Genomic DNA, 21,556 nt, shown 5'->3' with positions numbered 1-21,556 from the left:
ACATACCCTCTGATGCAGGGCCGACTCTGGGGGAATGTGGTACCCAAGGAAAATCTGCTGTACTGATTCCCCCCAGAGTTTAAACAACATTTGCCACTTCCCCACCACAATTCCCAGTACACTGAAAATCAGGAATAGAAGATGTTAGAGGCACAGCTACTGCAGCTACCCTACAGATCTCCAAATTTGTCTTCAGGTGTCCCCCACCTCTCCCCTTCTGCCCCCAAGAACAGCTTTGCTCTGATCCTGAACTCCTCTTGCACTGCACAGGGAGCTGCTCAGTCTACATTGCTCTGTTGTGTTGGGGTCGCATACTTTTTGGGGTGCCTTTGTTTTTTTTTCCCATTTTTATTTATTGATTTATACGTTAACATTACAACATAGGCGTTACTGCCACTATTATCCAGTTTAACAATATCAACTTTTTTTCTCTCAAAGCATTTTAGAACTTGTAACACAACATTTCCTTCACCCCCCCCCCCCACCTCCCTATCCCCTGGGGTGCCTTTGGTTGATGCCGAAACAGCATGACAGTGGCCATCATGGAAGGCTTAGCCAGTGGTGGGAGGCAGGGCTGGTGGTTGGGAGGCGGGGCTAGTGCTGGACAGACTTATACAGTCTGTCCCCTGAAAAAGACAGGTACAAATCAAGGTCCTGGTGGTTGGGAGGCGGGGCTAGTGCTGGGCAGACTTATACAGTCTGTCCCCTGAAAAAGACAGGTACAAATCAAGGTCCTGGTGGTTGGGAGGCGGGGCTAGTGCTGGGCAGACTTATACAGTCTGTCCCCTGAAAAAGACAGGTACAAATCAAGGTAAGGTATGCACAAAAAGTAGCACATATGAGTTATCTTGTTGGGCAGACTGGATGGACCGTGCAGGTCTTTTTCTGCCATCATCTACTATGTTATATGTCATCAAAAAGTGGCAGGGTGTAGTAAAGCAGAGCTCGCTGCACCCCCCTCCCCCCCCCCCCATCTCCCTGGCAGGAAATAACAAGGGATTCTTAGTACAACCATTCAGAAGTGTTGATGTGATTAAACAAAGCTAAAATCTGATTGTGGAGGTGGTGCTGCCCTACGGTCCCCCAGGAGAGGAGCCGTTAGTACAGCTGCAGTAAAAGGAGGCTTTCTCCCAGCAATGGTACAGTTTATTCTTCCCAACCCCCCCCCCCCCCCCCTTATTTTAGCCCCCAATATGTAGGGCACCAACTCACCCACTTGACTCATTAGAAAAAGGAAACAAACGTGAAAGATGGCCTCAGCAGTACCTGGGCTAACAGTTTTTTCCTTTATCTAGAAACATTATATATATTTTTCAGCTACTTGAAGGACAGGTAGGCAGGTTATAACCTTCTCTCACTCTCGCATAAACTCTTCCTAGAGCATAAAGCAGCTCAGTGCTCCAGAAAGTCATTTTGTGAAAATGGGAAGAAGGTTTGAAGGACTGTACTTCACCTCCTCTTTGGTTTCTCCTGCTTTTCCTCTCCCACATAGCGAATGCTTGAGCAGGCTCACGGGACCCTCAGCAATGCTTGTGGAGCATCAGGGATCACCCTACTACCAGCAGCCATCCTACCCCCCCCCCCCCCCCTCCAGATCTGAACACACTAACTACATGGAACACCCAGGCCTGACCAGGCACTGCCTTAAAAAAAATCTAACTCAAGTCACATCATCTCTAGACTGTGACATCACTGGACAATGGGATCACAAACAGAAAACTCTGTTTCACTACTGAAATCCATTTCACACAGACAGTAAATAGCATGGCAAAAAAAAAAAAAAAAAAAAACACACACACACACAAAACAAAAACAAATAAACCCTCCAATTTGAAACCAAAAGACACTGTCACTTCTGGAAATTCAGTATGAAAGTTTTCACAAAGCAACAAAGTGGTGGACAGAAGCCTTCAATGCAGCCTTGAAGACCCCCCCCCCCCTTAAACTCAGCACCTGCACAAAAGTAATTTCCCACAAACCTACCCAATTTATAATACATTTTTTAAAAAATCCTGGGAAACAGGAACAAGCTTCAGGAGACAGCCATGGATTTACAGCCTGCCAGTTTCAAAGGGGATTTTCTTCTACGGTCAAAAATTCAGGATTTTTAAGAAGTACTTTCATTCCAACTGGGGAAACAAGAGCTGATGTCTTCCTACAGTCCTGCACTGTCCCCTTTACATTCAGGTTTCAGACGTACGTAAGCGCTACATTCCCTGCCCCATCTACTAACCTCTTTCCTAAATTATCTTGCAACCTGCTTCCTATTAACATCATATAGTTGTGTGACCTTAGAAGCGATGCATAAGCTTCTCCTCACCTCCCCCATACAAAGATTGGATGAGAAAACAAAAACTCAAGAGAGAAAACTTCAATCATGCATTGAGGTTGAGGAAACAAAGGTTGTGGCACACAGAAGTTTTCTCCTGCACTAGAAAATTCTCCCCCTTTCAGGCCCCCTTTTTTTAGACCCAAATACAATCCATTACTAGCCTTCTCTCCCCTACCCTACAAGTATAGCAAGATGCGCTCCTTGGAGGGGAGGTGATGGGGTGCTCAAGCATTTTAAGGGGCATGCGCTGTCGGTGCTCCACGCTCTTCCTGCTCATTGTAGTAAAGGTGGCACTCTGGGTCGCCTCGGATAGTCGGTGCCCCCAAGATGGTCTTCCCAGTGTTGGGGTTCACACACCAGCACTCCCCTCGCTGGCCATTCAGGGACATCTTACACTGAAGGGGAAAGAGAACAAGTTAATCCTATGACCCATCTACCCAACACATATCCAGATGACGACGACAATGACCCAGACTACATCTCCCACCAAATCTCCCTACGCTTATCCCCTGTCCCTTCCCCTCTACACCCCTCCAATGCTCACCTACCCCTTACTCATACCTCTCCTACACCCTTCACCCTTACCCATCTCTTTTTAATATTCTGCTATAAGTATCTTGCATTGTCTCTATCAATATTCTAGTAGACAATAGTAAGAGGATTACCATACAGGACTCCAAGATGTAAGATCACCGAACATATAAAGAGGAATCCAATAAAATTTATATGGAAATATAATGTTTGGTTTTAACAAAATATTTCTAAAAAGCAAGGAAAAGACCTCAAAACGCCCGACCGCTTACTTTCAGTTTTCAGCAGCTTTAACTGGGGGCGTGGTGTTCATCACTGGTCATAAAAACCTTGCTTGGAAAGAATTATTTTAACTTTTAATTTATTTCCAAATAGATTTTAACAATTTTGCTCTTTTTACAAGAAATTTATTTTAAATATATTGACAATATCAATGCTAACTTCAAATTTTCATTGGTTCATAAAAACCTTCACTGATTCTCATTCAGTGCTCTAAAGCAGCTTTACAAAGATAAAGTAAAGTCAAGTTGGGCAACAGATAACACGCCTATAATGCTGCTTATTAACCAGGGACCTAAATGACTTGCAAAATGTGACATTAGACTTCTCATTGTCTCATGAAAAATGATGTCAGTTAGTAAAAATTATCACATTTTTATTGAGCCCACAGTTTCTGGAACTGTTCCCATGAAATTGTGATTATAAATTTTAATTTGTAGTCTGGTAATTAAATATTCATTTTTACCAGTCAGAAATTGTTTTATTCTCAGATTTTCCTCAAATGGTTTTATTCAGGGTTACGTATTGCTTCTCTTTGGATCGTACTTACAAATAGTTATCCATTATTTTTACTTTTTAAAGTGTTTTTAAAACCATTGCTGTTAACTGCTTTGATTTTAATGATGTTTCTTTTCTTCTTTTTTATTTGTTTATATGTAATACCTATTGTAACCTGTTTTGAGTTATTATTGGAAATGCAGTGTAGAAACATAGCAAACACACGTTTTCTTTGAGCCCCTCACAATGTAGATTTTTCTTGGACTAAGATAATGAGTTGTACTAGGTCTGCCTGTGTAGAGTTGCATGTTATGTTGGTTTATAGCAGGGGCGTAGGCAGACTTCGGCGGGAGGGGGGTCCAGAGCCCAAGGTGAGGGAGCACACTTTAGCACCCCCCCCCCCCGGCGCCAACCCTTTCGACCCCCCCTTCCCCCCGCTGCCGGGTACCTTTACTGGCGAGGGTCCCCAATCCCCACTAGCCAAAGTCCTTTTCTCCGGCACAGCCGCATTGCTGATCTGCAAGGCTTCTGTTTCTGTGAGTCTGACGTCCTGCACGTTCCTCTTCTCCGGCGCGGCCGCATTGCTGATCTGCAAGGCTTCTGTTTCTGTGACAGAAACAGAAGCCTTGCAGATCAGCAATGCGGCCGCGCCGGAGAAGAGGACTTCGGCTGGCGGAGGTTGGTGACCCCCGCCAGCAAAGGTACCCGAAGGTGACGTTGGGGGGCCTGGGCCAGATCTACGGGGGCCTGTGCCCCCGTGGCCCCACGGTTATGCCTATACTAACTAGTTACCTCTTCCATAGGGACCTGTTTACTAAGGTGCGTTAGTGTTTTTAGCGCACCTACATTTAGCACACGCTAACCATGTAGGCGCCTATAGGGATACTGTAGGCATGTACATGGTTAACACGCGTTTAAAATGTTAACGCACCTATGACGCTGCTTAGTAAACAGGGCCCTTAATGTCTTGTCTGCTGGGGCTTCTAATACTGGGTTTGCCTCATTTGTTTTAACTAGATAATATAACAGATAAGCTGTCATCTTCTGTTCTGTTTTATTCTTATTCTTCTTTGTTAATTTGTACAGCGCTGCATAACCCTAGTAGCGCTCTAGAAATGTTAAGTAGTAGTAGTAGTATTACATATAGCAGTGATTTAACCAGAGCTGAGATTGTGATGTCATAATGCCTCATTCCACCAATGCCTAAGAGCCAACCTCATCAGTGATGTCACAATGGCTTGACTGTCCTATACTTGGCCCACTTCCCCCCTTAGTGTGAAGAGTTTCAGTCTCTGGTATCCAGAGCTGAGATTGTGATGTCATAATGCCTCATTCCACCAATGCCTAAGAGCCAACCTCATCAGTGATGTCACAATGGCTTGATTGTCCTATATTTGTCTCACTCTTATCTATTAGATTGTAAGCTCTTTGAGCAGGGACTGTCTCTCTTTGTTAAATTGTACAGCGCTGCGTAACCCTAGTAGCGCTCTAGAAATGTTAAGTAGTAGTAGTAGTATTCTATTGTGCGGTCATTTTATTTCTTGCGTCAGGTGTATCTTGATGGTCTAGTTGGATTTTTTTTTTAACAGTAGATTTAAAAATAAGCAAGGATCAGAGAGGCAAGAGACAGGGTTGCCCCCCCCCCCCCCCCCCCCCCGGTCTCCCCTGCTATTCATTCTCTGTATGGAACCATTGGCGCAAAAACTATTGCTAGATACTCAAGGTCCAGGGAATACCCATTGGCACCCAACAGTTTAAAGGTGGTAGATCAAATCCCATTCCCTTTCCCTATTTGAGATTCTACATAGAATGTTACTAGTGGAGGAGTAGCCTAGTGGTTATTGCAGTGGACTCTGATTCTGGGGAACTGGGTTCAATTCCCACTGCAGCTTCTTGAGACTCTAGGCAAGTCACTTAATCCTCCATTGCCCCAGGTAAAAATAAGGACCTGTATATACCATGTAAAGTGCTTTGAATGTAGTTGCAAAAACCACAGAAAGGCAGTAGATTAAGTCCCATTTCCCTTTCCCTATTTGAGATTCTACATGGAATGTTGCTACTATTGGAGATTCTGTTGCTACTATTTGCAGGACGTCAGACTCACAGAAACAGAAGCCTGCGCGGCCGCATTGGTGATCTGCAAGGGCAGGCTTCTACATGGAATGTTGCGAGTGGAGGAGTAGCCTCGTGGTTAGTGCAGTGGCCTTTGATCCTGGGGAACTGGGTTCGATTCCCACTGCAGCTCCTTGTGACTCTGGGCAAGTCACTTAACCCTCCATTGCCCCTGGTACAAGATAAGTACCTGAATATATGTAAACCGCTTTGAATGTAGTTGCAAAAACCTCAGAAAGGCGGTATGTCAAATCCCAGTTCCCTTTCCCTATTTGAGATTCTAGATGGAATGTTGAAACTATTACATAGTAACATAGTAGATGACGGCAGAAAAAGACCTGCACGGTCCATCCAGTCTGCCCAACAAGACAACTCATGTGTGCTACTTTTGTATATACCCTACTTTGATTTGTACCTGTGCTCTTCAGGGCACAGACCATATAAGTCTGCCCAGCAATAGCCCCGCCTCCCAACCACCGGCTCTGGCATAGACCGTATAAGTCTGCCCAGCACTATCCCCGCCTCCCACCACCGGCTCTGGCACAGACCGTATAAGTCTGCCCAGCGCTATCCGTGCCTCCCAACCTCCAGTCCCGCCTCCCACCACTGGCTCTGGCACAGACCGTATAAGTCTGCCCTGCACTATCCCCGCCTCCCAACCTCCAGCCCCGCCTCCCACTACCGGCTCTGCTATCCAATCTCGGTTAAGATTCTAGATGGAATGTTGCTACTATTGAGATTCTGTTGTTACCATTGGAGATTCTACATGGAATGTTGCTAGTGGAGGAGTAGCCTAGTGGTTAGTGCAGTGGATTCTGATTCTGGGGAACTGGGTTTGATTCCCACTGCAGCTCCATGTGACTCTGGGCAAGTCACTTAATCCTCCATTGTCCCAGGTACAAATAAGTACCTGTATATACTACGTAAACTGCTTTGAATGTAGTTGCAAAGACCATAGAATGGTGACATATCAAGTCCCATCCCCCTTCCCTTTTCCAGTTCCCAACTAGTGGAGCTGCCATTGAAGCCCACAGCACCTCTCTATATACTTAAGACAGCTGTTGCACAACCAAGTCTAGAAGAAAAAAAAAACCATTTCCTTACGTAAGAAGAAATTTAGAAATTATAGGCCGGTATTAAACTTCCCCATCCTTGGTAAGGCTATAGAATGTGCTATGACTTTCCAGACTGATGAGTTTCTAAAGGATAATCATTAGTCTGGTTTTGTGGAGGTCACAGCAACAAAACTTTCTCACTTACTTAAGGGATGATCTAAGTGGGAACTAGAAGGAGAGAATAACTCATTAGTGGTTATGCTGCACCCGTCCTCAGCCTCTGATGTAAGTGGACCTCAGATTTTGTTTAAGCAGTTACAGTTTTGTGTCAAGGTGCTGAAATGGTATATTTTAGGACCATTGCCACATGTGAACAGCAGCATTTAAATGTCATTTCGGATCAGAGGCCAGTCACGTGTGGGGAAGCGGAGTACGTCAGATAAGGGGCTGTGGGTGGGGGCTGAGAGAGGGAATGGTCTGAGCAGGCCTACAATACAGTTGTGCATTCCACGTTTCACGTAGTGAATCCATGTCTGTATGGCAAAAATAGACCTTTGGAATTTACACCTGTCCTGAGGTACATCTAAGTGCCAGCAACAGGGGCAGATGTAAACCCCAATTTATGGGCTGCCCTGTCCCTCCCCCCATTAACATCCGCAGCCCCAAAATCATTCCCCAACACCATTTGACCTCGCCACCCACCCATCCCTCTTCCCCAATGCCAGAACAAACCCTGGCTGACAAGACACCAAGACCCCTCCATGGAACCAGCTCCTTCCCCAACTGCAACAACCACCCTGATGGCATTCTTCAACCTGATGCTTCTCCCCCTGGACTTCAGGGATTCCCTCCCCTTCAAAGATTCCCTTCCATAAAAGCAGCCCTCCTACTGCAACCCCCACATGTTGCTCTCACCCCCCCCCCCCCCCCATCCGGAGGTAAAAATAATCTTAAGCAGGCCTCTCATCCTGGGATCCCAAGCCCGTTCTTACCATGGAGAACCCTGGGGTCCAGTGGAGCAGGCGCAACGCCTACTCACTCCCACTGGAATGTTCCTGGCTGCCAAGACCCCTAGTGGAAATACTGCTGGAATCAAATTTCTATATAAAGGGTTGGGGGGCCTGCTGGGGAGAGACCTGCTCGAGGTTATGTTGCCATAGGAGGAGGGTTGGCTCCAGGGGGATGGTACTAGGTGTTCCACACAAGGGGAACAGTCTGACCTGGGGGGTGGGAGACTGTTGTTGAGGAAAGACGAGGTTGATGCAAGGGGCAGGGGGTACATGGTATGGGGGGGGGGGGGGGAGGAGGCCACTACTAATCAGGGCCCTTTGCAGAGGGTTCAGCAAGTTTGAAAGCTGCTCCTATGTCTATGTTGGTTGGGGGGGGGGGGGGGGAGTGAAGAGATTGTATTTTTTTAATCAATTTCACATGCAGTCCTGCACCTGTTTTAAAGGAGTCTCTATTTTTGTCAAAGGCTTTTGTAAAATAGTATGAGAATTCCACATGTCCTGACGTGGACATACGACGTCCCCTCTCCATGCTCTATTTAAAACCTGCCTCTTTACCACATACTGCCCAATTCAAACAGGAACATGTATTTACACTGAGCTTCTCAAGGTTCAGCCTCCTTAAAGCTACAGTGCATTTTCTAACCCCACTTGCCTGCTTTAGATTGAAAAGGCCATTCTTGTCGCAGTTGGGGATGTGCAGCGAGTACAGATGCTCCAGGATATCCTCACCAGGGTGGTGCATATTGGAGATACGTTCCAGAACCTGATCTAGATTCTTCTGACATAGAGTCTGCAAGTGGTGAGAAAGGGAACATCTGTTCAATCAAGTACTCAGAGCAGCAAGAGAACAGAAAATAGATCTTCTTAAGCAAGGGAATACCAAAGGCTATGGGCATGGTATGGTCTAATCAAAACCATGATATTGAAGGGTCTTCTAATACAGCCAACCAACCAGCCTGGCCCTAAATACCTCATGAGTCCCAATTAACAACCGGACAGCTCAAATGCATCTAAAAGGCATCAAAAGGCTACTTTCAGTAGAGGTCCTGGGATGCCCACAGGAATACAGAGAGATCTAGGTCCGATTCCCACTTCGGCTGTTCTGCTCCAGGCCAGTCAAGGGATACTGCAGAGAGAGCCTTCACAGGCCCGGGGGTGGGGGCCTGTGGAGTAGTTAATCACTATGCACATAGCTATACAGTGGTGGAAATAAGTATTTGATCCCTTGCTGATTTTGTAAGTTTGCCCACTGACAAAGACATGAGCAGCCCATAATTGAAGGGTAGGTTATTGGTAACAGTGAGAGATAGCACATCACAAATTAAATCCGGAAAATCACATTGTGGAAAGTATATGAATTTATTTGCATTCTGCAGAGGGAAATAAGTATTTGATCCCCACCAACCAGTAAGAGATCTGGCCCCTACAGACCAGGTAGATGCTCCAAATCACTCGTTACCTGCATGACAGACAGCTGTCGGCAATGGTCACCTGTATGAAAGACACCTGTCCACAGACTCAGTGAATCAGTCAGACTCTAACCTCTACAAAATGGCCAAGAGCAAGGAGCTGTCTAAGGATGTCAGGGACAAGATCATACACCTGCACAAGGCTGGAATGGGCTACAAAACCATCAGTAAGACGCTGGGCGAGAAGGAGACAACTGTTGGTGCCATAGTAAGAAAATGGAAGAAGTACAAAATGACTGTCAATCGACAAAGATCTGGGGCTCCACGCAAAATCTCACCTCGTGGGGTATCCTTGATCATGAGGAAGGTTAGAAATCAGCCTACAACTACAAGGGGGGAACTTGTCAATGATCTCAAGGCAGCTGGGACCACTGTCACCACGAAACCATTGGTAACACATTACGACATAACGGATTTGCAATCCTGCAGTGCCTGCAAGGTCCCCGTGCTCCGGAAGGCACATGTGACGGCCCGTCTGAAGTTTGCCAGTGAACACCTGGATGATGCCGAGAGTGATGGGGAGAAGGTGCTGTGGTCAGATGAGACAAAAATTGAGCTCTTTGGCATGAACTCAACTCGCCGTGTTTGGAGGAAGAGAAATGCTGCCTATGACCCAAAGAACACCGTCCCCACTGTCAAGCATGGAGGTGGAAATGTTATGTTTTGGGGGTGTTTCTCTGCTAAGGGCACAGGACTACTTCACCGCATCAATGGGAGAATGGATGGGGCCATGTACCGTACAATTCTGAGTGACAACCTCCTTCCCTCCGCCAGGGCCTTAAAAATGGGTCGTGGCTGGGTCTTCCAGCACGACAATGACCCAAAACATACAGCCAAGGCAACAAAGGAGTGGCTCAGGAAGAAGCACATTAGGGTCATGGAGTGGCCTAGCCAGTCACCAGACCTTAATCCCATTGAAAACTTATGGAGGGAGCTGAAGCTGCGAGTTGCCAAGCGACAGCCCAGAACTCTTAATGATTTAGAGATGATCTGCAAAGAGGAGTGGACCAAAATTCCTCCTGACATGTGTGCAAACCTCATCATCAACTACAGAAGACGTCTGACCGCTGTGCTTGCCAACAAGGGTTTTGCCACCAAGTATTAGGTCTTGTTTGCCAGAGGGATTAAATACCTATTTCCCTCTGCAGAATGCAAATAAATTCATATACTTTCCACAATGTGATTTTCCGGATTTAATTTGTGATGTGCTATCTCTCACTGTTACCAATAACCTACCCTTCAATTATGGGCTGCTCATGTCTTTGTCAGTGGGCAAACTTACAAAATCAGCAAGGGATCAAATACTTATTTCCACCACTGTAGGTGGTCTGTGACTCACCTGTTTGGGGAGGCTAAAGTAGGCAGCTAGGTGAGGTTACGGGGTGGTGCTAGGGGTCAGGGTATGGGACAGAGTGGAATGGAACACAGCAAGTTAAAATCTTTGGAGTGTGAGTGTGTGTGTGTTGGGGGGGGGGGGGGGAACCTATGTCAGCATTGAAAGGATAATGGAGCACTTTTCAACACTGCAAAGAAGTTGGCCTTTCACTCAGTGGCTCCAGTACCTCTAATTTGCACCATAAATACACTCCAGGAGTTATGTTCCAAAAAATAAATATCAAATTAGTGTACCAAAATAAAACAAACAGAATAACATTTGCAGTATTCTGGAAATATATACATGTACTTTATCACAGATTTGTAAGACCTCCAGAAACAGGAAAATACCGACCGTACTTGAATGCAACTCTCACTGAGCTACAATTGAAAGAGGCAAAACCCTACAAAATCATTCAGGAGCTATAAAGCAATTCTACCATACTATAACACTAACTTCCAGGGGTCGCCCAAAGCCCTCCTAGGAAAAACAGCACCGTGACATCGCAATGGGCGACTTATTATGAAGCTGAACAAGCTGAATTGGTCCAGATCAATTCCATACAGACATTCGATGCTAACAGAATACCAAGCCTTTTTCATACGTGAACACAGGTAGACCCTCATCAAGTATAGAATAAAGTAACCACAAACTAAAAACAGAAACAGACAAAAATTAAACTGAACCCCAAAGAAGCCATACTCTGCATACAATGCAAAGCCAAAGAAATAGAAAAACGCTGACACGTTCCTTTGTACTGTGCAAAATATAAAAACAGCAGATGTAAATTTCAAAAGCTGACGTATTTCAATTGCTACATTATAAATTAACAAATAAAACCAAAACAGAAAATAAGATGATATCTTCTTATTGAACTAACTCCTTACGTTTTTTAACTAGTTTTCGGAGGCCAAAAGCTCCTTTCTTAAGTCAGGACAAGAATATTATAACCGCGGTGCACTGTCCCGACCTGAAGAAGTAGGTTTTGGTGTCCAAAGGTTAGTCAAAAAGTGTATTTAATCCAATACGTCACCTTATTTTTTTATTTATTTTTTTATGTTTATAAATTTTTTGAAGTGGACTAAAATAGCTTCCACATTACTTCATCCTACATTAAAAATATATTTTTTTCTACCTTTGCTTTAATTTCTCCAACTGTGTTGGTCCCAGTTTCTGCTTTCCTATCTTCTTTTAACTCTCTTTCCAAGGGTCTCCTGTCCGTTTGTCTTCTTCACCTCTTCCACTACAACTAACTCCAAACTGATTTGTTCATTTCAGCTTTCTTCCATTTTTTTTCTTGCCTATCCATTCAGATTTTATTTCTATTATTCCAGTCTTCAATCTCCCTCTTTTTACTGCATCTACCTAGCTTTCCATCTCTTTCCCTCACTCTGGCTCTCCCATTCTCCTTCTCATTCCCAGTTTTTCATTAACCCTTTCCTCTCCCCCTCCTATCCAGCATCTTCTCTTATCTCTTTCTCCCCCTGCCAACTTGCATCCCGTCTCTCGTCTTTCTCCCCTTCTACCATCCAGTATCTTTGTGTAGCAGATCTTTCACCATGCCTAACACCTTGAAAGTGGCTAATGGTGCTGTTTAGACCAAGGTGGTATTTTAGGCCCTTCCCACAGCAAAGTTATAATGCCGCTGTATCGCTCCATGGTGCGACCACACCTTGAGTATTGTGTTCAATTCTGGTCACCGCATCTCAAGAAAGATATAGTAGAATTTGAAAAGGTGCAGCGAAGGGCGACTAAAATGATAGCGCAGATGGGACGACTTCCCTATGAAGAAAGACTAAGGAGGCTAGGGCTTTTCAGCTTGGAGAAGAGACGGCTGAGGGGAGACATGATAGAGGTATATAAAATAATGAGTGGAGTGGAACAGGTGGATGTGAAGCGTCTGTTCACGCTTTACAAAAATACTAGGACTAGGGAGAATGCGATGAAACTACAGTGTAGTAAATTTAAAACAAATCGGAGAAAATGTTTCTTCACCCAACGCGTAATTAAACTATGGAATTCGTTGCCGGAGAACGTGGTGAAGGCGGTTAGCTTGGCAGAGTTTAAAAGGGGGTTAAACGGTTTCCTAAAGGACAAATCCATAAACCACTACTAAATGGACTTGGGAAAAATCCACAATTCCAGGAATAACATGTATAGAATGTTTGTACGTTTGGGAAGCTCGCCAGGCGCCCTTGGCCTGGATTGGCCGCTGTCGTGGACAGGATGCTGGGATTGATGGACCCTTGGTCTTTTCCCAGTGTGGCATTACTTATGTAAGGTTGTTAGGCATGGTGAAAGATCTGATACACAAAGATAATTATTCAACTCGTCATCTTTAAAGGAGAAAGTTCCGTTGCTTCTTAGATGTCACAACCTAACTGACCCCTGATGCAGCCACTGTGCATTGAAACATGGCCCGTATCGGGTCACTAAGGAAAGACTGATGTTCAAGTCACATGATTAAAGGAACTGTGTCCCATTTTTTGAAGGCTCTTGGTGCTTCTTTTTGCTATTTGTGCTGCTTATCCTAGAAATAAGCAGTGGGCTTTCCCAAGTCCATCTTAATAATGGCTTATGGACTTTTCTTTTAAGAAATTATACGAACCTTTTTAAACCCTGCTAAGCTAACGGCTTTTACCACATTTTCTTGCAACAGATTCCAGAGTTTAATTACACGTTGAGTGAAGAAATATTTTCTCCGATTCGTTTTAAATTTACTACTTTGTAGTTTCATTGCGTGCCCCCCCTAGTCCTGGTATTTTTGGAAAAAGTAAACAAGTGATTCACGTCTACCCGTTCCACTCCACTCAGTATTTTATATACCTCTATCATATCTCCCCTCAGCCGTCTTTTCTCCAAGCTGAAGAGCTATATATTTTTTGAGATGCGGTGACCAGAATTGCAAACGGTATTTGAAGTGCAGTCGCACCTTGTGTTAAGTCTCTGGTGAGGCCCCATTTTGAATACTGTAAGCAATTCTGGAGGCCACACCTTCAAAAAGGATTGAGTCGGTCCAGAGGGCGGCTACAAAACTGGTCAGTGGTCTCCGTCATAAAGCATATGGAGACAGACTTATAGACTTCAATATGTATTCTCTGGAAGAAAGGCGGGAAAGAGGCGATATGATAGAGACATTTAAATATATGGATCCATAATTAAGAGATAAAGCAATGCACATAGTTCAACAAACTCAAGATTAACATGGGGGGAGAGGTTCTGCAGCTAAAGCTGTATGTGTAAATATCTGAAAGATATTAATCCACAAAAAAACCATTTCATTTCTTTAGGGCATAAGACTGTAGAAGTCTGCCCGGCACTGTCCCTTGTTCTAAAATTTCTGAAGTTGTTGTCATAGCCCCTGTTGTCTCTTCAAGGATGTTGAAGATGTGCACGGAGGGTCCTTGGTGAAACCCAAACATCAAAGAGCATAGGAAAGCTGGATTTTAAAATGGCCAGGGCGTCAGCGTAAATACTGATTCTGTAAGAAGCAAAAGTTGCATCAAAGACAACTAACTTGTGGGCATTCCGGGGGCAGAGTTGGCACTTATGCAGTTAAATTCCAATATTCAGCCCTTGACCGCATAAGATAACCTCTTAACTTGGACTCCATAAACAGCAGTCCTATCTTTAAGCTTATGCAGTCAAGGGCTCAATATTGCACTTAAGCGAATACGCTTTAGCAGTCAACCTAAAACCCAGATATTCAATGCCAGTGTCGCTGCCGGCTGAATATCGTCCAGTATAATTTTCTGACCTGCTATGTTGAAGCAATTTAAAGTCGATATATCAAATGTAGGGGCCCTTTTACAAAGCGGCGGATAAGCCCCCACGAGCGGGTTTACCACATCCTAAAACTGAACTACCACCGGGGCAACGCATCCACCGGCAGTAGTTCCGGGTTGAGCACGCGCCATTTCCAGCACTCCCTGGAAAATGTTTTTTTTTTTTTTGTCTAGCGCAGCGCTAACCTGGTGGTAATCAGGCTGCTGGGTTACCATAGAAGCCCTTACCGCCACCTCAATGGTGGCAGTAAGTGCTCCCCGCCTTATGGCCATGCGGTAAGAGTTATTTTACGGCATCGCCATTTTTGGGGGGAGCTTTTTACCCATCGCGGTAAAGAGGGCCCTGACATGCAGGAAAAACAGCCCCTGCCCACTACCGGAGGGCCCTTTTTCCCCGCAGCTCAGTAAAAGGATCCTGTAATAAACAAAACTTTGATCCTACCTCCTTGTTCGTTTCCTGTCCGACTATATCATCTAAACCCCCTTACATAAATGGACTGGAGTCCTCTGCTGTTTGCGCTCGTCACTTACAGTACACCTTAGTCTCTGACTATACCCTGAAGTGCTTCACAACAGTATTTATTCAGTATTTCTGCTTTTCTGGATCCCCTCTTCACAAAGTTCACTGCATTTTCAATTCAGAACCTCTTGAGAAGGGTTAAATTCACTAACCCTGGCAGACGGACGTATCTTCTTGGGATCATCAGGGTTATGGGGGCGTTTGTCGATTTTGATCATCTGCCGATGCTGCTCATTGGCTCGCTCTCTGTTTATAGCCGCCACCTTCCCGCTACCTCTTGTGGGCAGTTCCCTTCCCAAAGCAACGCCAACAGCAGTGCCCGTCTCCCCATCGACCTGGTTTTCCACCAGAACGCCATCCGAGTGATCTTCCAACTTCTCTGCAATAGGGAGAAGAAAAATGACGAGAAAAATGATGTCACCTGCTTTCAATCCAACGGGAAGCAATGAATCATCTCCCCCTCAACACACACAAGCATGCATGGACACATTCATTGGAAAGGAGGCTCTGGAATGAAAGGTCACAGGACAGCAGCGAAAGGGGGAAGTCTCAGGAGTAACCTGTTTATTTTCAGAGTGCTAGATGGATGGATCAGACTCCTGTGGAGGTGGTGGAGAAAGGACTATATCTGAATTCAAGCATGGGACAAGCACAGAGAATACCCAAGAGAGAGGAAAGGCTTATGCAGCTTAGCAGCTGGATGAGCAGACTGGCTCAGCCATATTGTCTTTATCTGCTGTAATTTTCTCTGTTTCTATAATGTAAAAAAATAAACTTTTATGTAAAATAGGCGTCTGATTTCGGGTTATAATTGGAAAACCATGAAAATCCTCCTCCTTTGGCCTCCGACATCTTCTGGTTGCAGCTAAGCACAGTGTGAGGGAATAACACTGAGAGATTGGGTGAGGATAGAGTGGGGAGGATTTTTTATATGTTACAATTAATATTTAAGAATAGGGGGAATTACTGAAAGCATAAGAACATGTGCTCCAGCTTTTTAGGGAAATTATATCTTTGATTCTAATATTCTATTCTCCACCAATTAACCTGTAAGGTAATAAGATTTACAATTGTAAGAATAAGGAGGAATTAAATATTAAACTTGTTGAATCACATTAACCTGCACTGCAAGATTTAAAAGCATGAGTGGCCTAGTGGTTAGGGTGGTGGACTTTGGTCCTGGGGAACTGGGTTCGATTCCCACTGCAGGCACAGGCAGCTCCTTGTGACTCTGGGCAAGTCACTCAACCCTCAATTGCCCCAGGTACAAATAAGTACCTACCCTGTTTCCCCCAAAGTAAGACATCCCCCAAAAATAAGACCTAGTAGCGGTGTTCCTGAATTGGTAGATATAAGGCCGCCCCCGAAAGTAAGACCTAGCAAATTTTTGTTTGAAAGCAGGGCCGCCGAGAGCCGGACAAGGCTGCCCCCCCACCCGAGGTCGCAGGGCCCCCCCTCCACCCACCCTCCGTCGCTCCCGGAACTAACCTTAAATGCCTCCTTTTACCTTTGCAGCAAGCAGCAGCAGGGCAGACCTCTCCTTCCTTCCGTGCCCCGCCCTCGCGGACGTTACTGTCAGGCGAGGGCAGGACACGGAAGGAAGGAGTGGCCTGCCCTGCTGCTGCTTGCTGCGAAGGTGAAAGGAGGCGTTTAAGGTTAGTTCTGGGAGCGACGGAGGGCGGGCGGGCCAACCCCGATGTTTCCCCGAAAAATAAGACAGCCCCTTAAAATAAGACCTAGCGCATTTTGGGGGGCAAAAATTAATATAAGACAGTGTCTTATTTTCGGGGAAACACGGTAAGCCACATTGAGCCTGCCATGAGTGGGAAAGTGCAGGGTACAAATAAAAAAAAAAGGTAATTTATAAAATAGAATTCACTTAAAATGTTCCTAACATTTAATTTTGCGATGCAAGCACTGATACACACAGAATTTTAATACAATTCAAAGCACCTAATTAACTTGAAAATAAATCCCTAAACTTAATTTAGAACAGTACTACAATATTTGCTTGTTAAACTACTACCATGTTCTATCATCATTATGTTACCCAAGATCTTTCTGCAATTCTAAATGTCTATTTTCTTATGTATTTCCACTAATCATGATGTATTGTAAGCCACATTGAGCCTGCAAATAGGTGGGGGAAATGTGGGATACAAATGCAATAAATAAAAATAAATGCAATAAAATAAATAAAAATTTATAAACACCCAGAATCAGATGCCAATATTTCATAGCACCAATAGCACGTTTTCTGACTGTGTCCAGACATAAGCCCACTTCCAGCTGTGCTGCACATCACTGATGCAACTGCATATAGAATATGATGAGAGAAAACGCCCGTAAGACGGAACTCATTCGCCAGTATTCCACTACTGCTGCAATACCACACAGCCACCAGGCTTCATCTTCACATCCTTACCACCAAGCTAGACTTCTGCGTTTCCCCCTAAGCTTTCTCGATTGTTACTGTTTGCCATTCTATTATCTCGCCTGAGAAACTGTTCCATGTATCCACTATCCTGTTTGGGGAAGAACAATTTCCTAATGTCACTCATGAATCTACAAAGTAACATAGTACATATTAGCAGATAAACATTTGCATAGTCCATCCAACAAGATAAACTCATTAGAACAGAAGAGTAGCCATACTGGGTCAGACCAATGGTCCATCTAGCCCAGTATCCTGTTTTCCAAACAGTGGCCAAGCCAGGTCAAAAAGTACCTGGCAGAAACCAAATCGTGGCAACACTCCATACTACAAATCCCAGGGCAAGCAGTTGCTTCCTATGTCTGTCTCAATAGCAGACTAAGGACTTTTCCTCCAGGAATTTGTCCAAACCTTTTTTTAACCCAAATACACTAACCGCTGTTACTACATCGGCAAAGAGTTCCAGAGCTTAACTATTTGTTGAGTGAAAAAATATTTCATCCTATTTGTTTTAAAAGTATTTCCATGTAACTTCCTCGAGTGTCCCCTAGTCTTCGTACTTTTGGAATGAGTTAAAAAAATTTTGATTTACTTCTACTCGTTCTACACCACTCATGAATTTGTAGACCTCAGTCATATCTCCCCTCATCCGTCTCTTTTCCAAGCTTAAGAGCCCTAACTTCTTTAGCTTTTCCTCATACGAGAGGAGTTCCATCCCCTTTATCATTTTTGTCACTCTTCTTTAAACCTTTTCTAATTCCGTTATATCTTTTTTGAGGTACGGTGACCAGAACTGAACGTAACACTCAAAGTGCATAGTTGTTTTGGATCTGTCCTTGCCATTTTGAGCACACAGACCATAGACGTTTGCCCAGCACTGGCTTAATTTTCAACTACTGAAGTTGACGTCAAAGTACACGCCAGCTCAACTATATCTGTTTATCCATAATCAAAAAATAGATCATACCCTTCAAAATCTGCACCCTGGTTCACAAAATTATATACGGTGAAGCCCCGGGATACATGACAGACCTGATGGATTTACCAACTAGAAACACATCAGAATCAACACCAACTTATCTAAACCTACATTACCCAAGCTGAAAAAAATTAAATACAAATCAACTTAAGCATCCAGCTTTTCCTACATAAGCACACAACTGTGGACCGCATTACCAAAAGCCTTAAAAACGACATACGACCACCTAAACTTCACCCAACGTGTAATTAGACTCTGGAATTCATTGCCGGAGAACGTGGTACGGGCGGTTAGCTTGACGGAGTTTAAAAAGGGGTTAGATAGATTCCTAAAGGACAAGTCCATAGACCGCTATTAAATGGACTGGAAAAATTCCTCATTTTTAGGTATAACTTGTCTGGAATGTTTTTACGTTTGGGGAGCGTGCCAGGTGCCCTTGACCTGGATTGGCCACTGTCGGTGACAGGATGCTGGGCTAGATGGACCTTTGGTCTTTCCCAGTATGGCACTACTTATGTACTTATGTACTAACTTCCGGAAATCACTAAAAACTAACCTATTCAAAAAGGCATACCCCATCGATCCAACTTAAATGCCTGATCCCTGCAACACAACGTAACTAAAGTACGTAATGGACAAAACCCAACTCTTCCGTTAGACGATTCTCTAATTTGGCTGTGCCACATGAACTTTATCTTACCACATCACCACTTTGTATTTGTTCACACCGGAGTCTGCAAACGCCTCTCCGGAACTATGTAAGCCACTTTGAGCCCACAAATAGGTGGGAAAATGTGGGATACAAATGTAACAAATAAATAAATAGAAGTCTGCCTGGCACTAGCCTTACTTCCCAACTATTGGACTTGCCCAGAGTCACAAGGAGCTGCAGTGTGAATTGAACCCGATTCCCCTAGCACTCAGGCTGCTGCACTAACCACTAGGCTATTCCTCCACATTGAGATAGTTACATGTCTCTAATACGTGTAGGATATACTTACATACTAAATGACGTCAGATAAAGATCTGTATGGTCCCTATCCAGTCTGCCCATCAAGATAGTCAGAGTTGTACCTGCCGTTCTATGCAGGTTACACCCCTCTATGACCTGTTTAAAGTGTGGAGATCATTTAGGTTTCATCCTCTGTGTTTATCCCATGAGTTTTCTGAATTCTGGCACTGGTTTTGTCCCCACCACCTTCTTTGGGAGAGGAACCAAGGGTCAAGGTTATGTTTATTTGATGAATTGTCCAATTGCAATGCTGTCAAAGCGATTTACATATAATAAAAACAATATCACATAATACAATATATTATGTCTTACAATTTTACAATAAACATGAAAAAAAGCTGAAAAAATACAATAAAACAGTAGAAGGAATAGGAAACAAGACCAAACAGGAAAAAAAAATGAGCAAAACAAACAAATCTGCTGTATCTGACAGGACTCCAGAGGCTAATGCAGACCCAGAGTTAGGGAAAACCACCCTCCTGATGTTACTCCTAAGCCTACCACCCTGCAACCTTAGCCCATGTCTTCTAGTTCTACCACTTCCACATCTCTGAAAAAGATGTTTGAATATACCACCTGTCACGTATTTAAACATGTGGATGTGGAGGAGTGGCCTAGTGGTTAGGGTGGTGGACTTTGGTCCTGGGGAACTGAGTTCGATTCCCAGCACAGGCAGCTCCTTGTGACTCTGGGCAAGTCACTTAACCCTCCATTGCCCGCCGCATTGAGCCTGCCGTGAGTGGGAAAGCGCGGGGTACAAATGTAACAAATAAAAAATCTGTATCTTAGCTCCCTTGTCCTTCCTTTCCTCTAGACCAGGCACTCTCAACCTAGTCCTCAGGATGCACCAAGCCACTCTGCTTCTCAATATATCCACAATGAATGTTCATGAGATAAATTTGCATGCACTGTGTATATTATATACAAACCTCTCTCCAGTGGACAGTATTCCTGGTGGAGCCCCACCAACGACCTGTACAGGGCATTTAACTCCTGCGTTTTTCTGCTGGTTATGCCTTTCTACATGCAGCCTAGCATCCATCTGCACTTATTTTTAGCACTAGGCTCATAGGTGTAGGCAAACGAACGGCAAGCCTAAATTTACAAGCATAACTTTTAAGCTTCTAAACTCAGATTAAGGCTCCTGAGTCTGGTTGAAAACAGGGCACAAATTTTGACATATTTAAGAACCTAACCAAGGAGCTCAGCTTTATTTGAATATGAAGCCCAGTTTGTTTATTTTATATATAGTTATTTTATTGCATTTTATATTTCAACAGTTTTATTGATGATGTTTCATACATACCCAGATACAGAAGGATTAAAAAATAAACATGTAAATCATACTCCATGTGAACAACCAAACAGCCGATCATCAAGAATTTTACATTTTTCTCCCCCCCCCCCCCCCCCCCCCCCGTTTACTGGAAATGGTTTATTAATTCTTAAACACTTCACAGCGGGCATGCCAACCACCTAATCTCTAACCTTTGTGCTGGCCATCCCACTCTAACCTATACCATTGAACCTAACCTATCATTTGTGATAGTAAAATCCGTACCCAACCCTCTAACACTGAACTCGTTACCGGTTCTACGTACTCCACTTACTGACCCGCTTCCAACCCCACCGCACCCATGCAAAACTAGCGTAACTCAAGCCCTCCCACCCCTCCACCCCCCTTCCCGCCCCACCGGATTACCATGACATACTTTTTAAGAATTCAGGATTCTACTACTTGCTACTGATGTTAAAGAGTCCCACAAGGGTGACCACATTTGCATGTTTATTTTAAATTGTGTTTTATACGATTGGTTGTAAATCACTTTTGAACCACCAATTGGGAACAAAAGGCAGCACGGACATTTTTTATAAATAAAATAAACATCCATCTCGTTACTTTATTGTACAGAAGTTACTCTCCTATCAGAAGGCATCTCACCTAATTGCTCCTCTCCCCTTCCATCCCATCCACACATTGTCCCTTCCCTTTTTTTGGCATTTTGTTGCTGGTAGTGGAGGCTTCTGGCAGTTTTGCCCGCTGTTCACTTTCCAGCTGAATCAGAACTGACCTTTGATGGGTTTGGCACCATGAGTCCTCATGCAGAGATAACACAGAAAATTGTTCCCAAATCACTTAGCTCAATCACTGCAGCAAAAGTTGC

The 21,556-nt window shown here is 44.2% G+C and overlaps 1 protein-coding gene across 1 annotated transcript in view; it reads right to left on the bottom strand.

Moving 5' to 3' along the window:
* Positions 1 to 1,154: 1,154 nt before the first annotated feature.
* The window catches only part of IGFBP2 (insulin like growth factor binding protein 2), a 90,435-nt gene continuing 70,033 nt past the window's right edge, over positions 1,155 to 21,556 (bottom strand). Inside the window, exons 2-4 of the mRNA XM_030210639.1 lie at positions 15,119 to 15,345; positions 8,470 to 8,607; positions 1,155 to 2,727 (exon numbers count right to left, since the gene is read on the bottom strand). Of these exons, the coding sequence (XP_030066499.1) occupies positions 2,566 to 2,727; positions 8,470 to 8,607; positions 15,119 to 15,345 (527 nt within the window). The 3' untranslated portion in view covers positions 1,155 to 2,565. The remainder of the gene's footprint in view (positions 2,728 to 8,469; positions 8,608 to 15,118; positions 15,346 to 21,556) is intronic.

This window comes from Microcaecilia unicolor, chromosome 7 (genome assembly GCF_901765095.1).
Source record: "Microcaecilia unicolor chromosome 7, aMicUni1.1, whole genome shotgun sequence".
NCBI classification, from domain to species: domain Eukaryota; kingdom Metazoa; phylum Chordata; class Amphibia; order Gymnophiona; family Siphonopidae; genus Microcaecilia; species Microcaecilia unicolor.
This window is presented reverse-complemented; position numbering and strand designations above follow the sequence as displayed.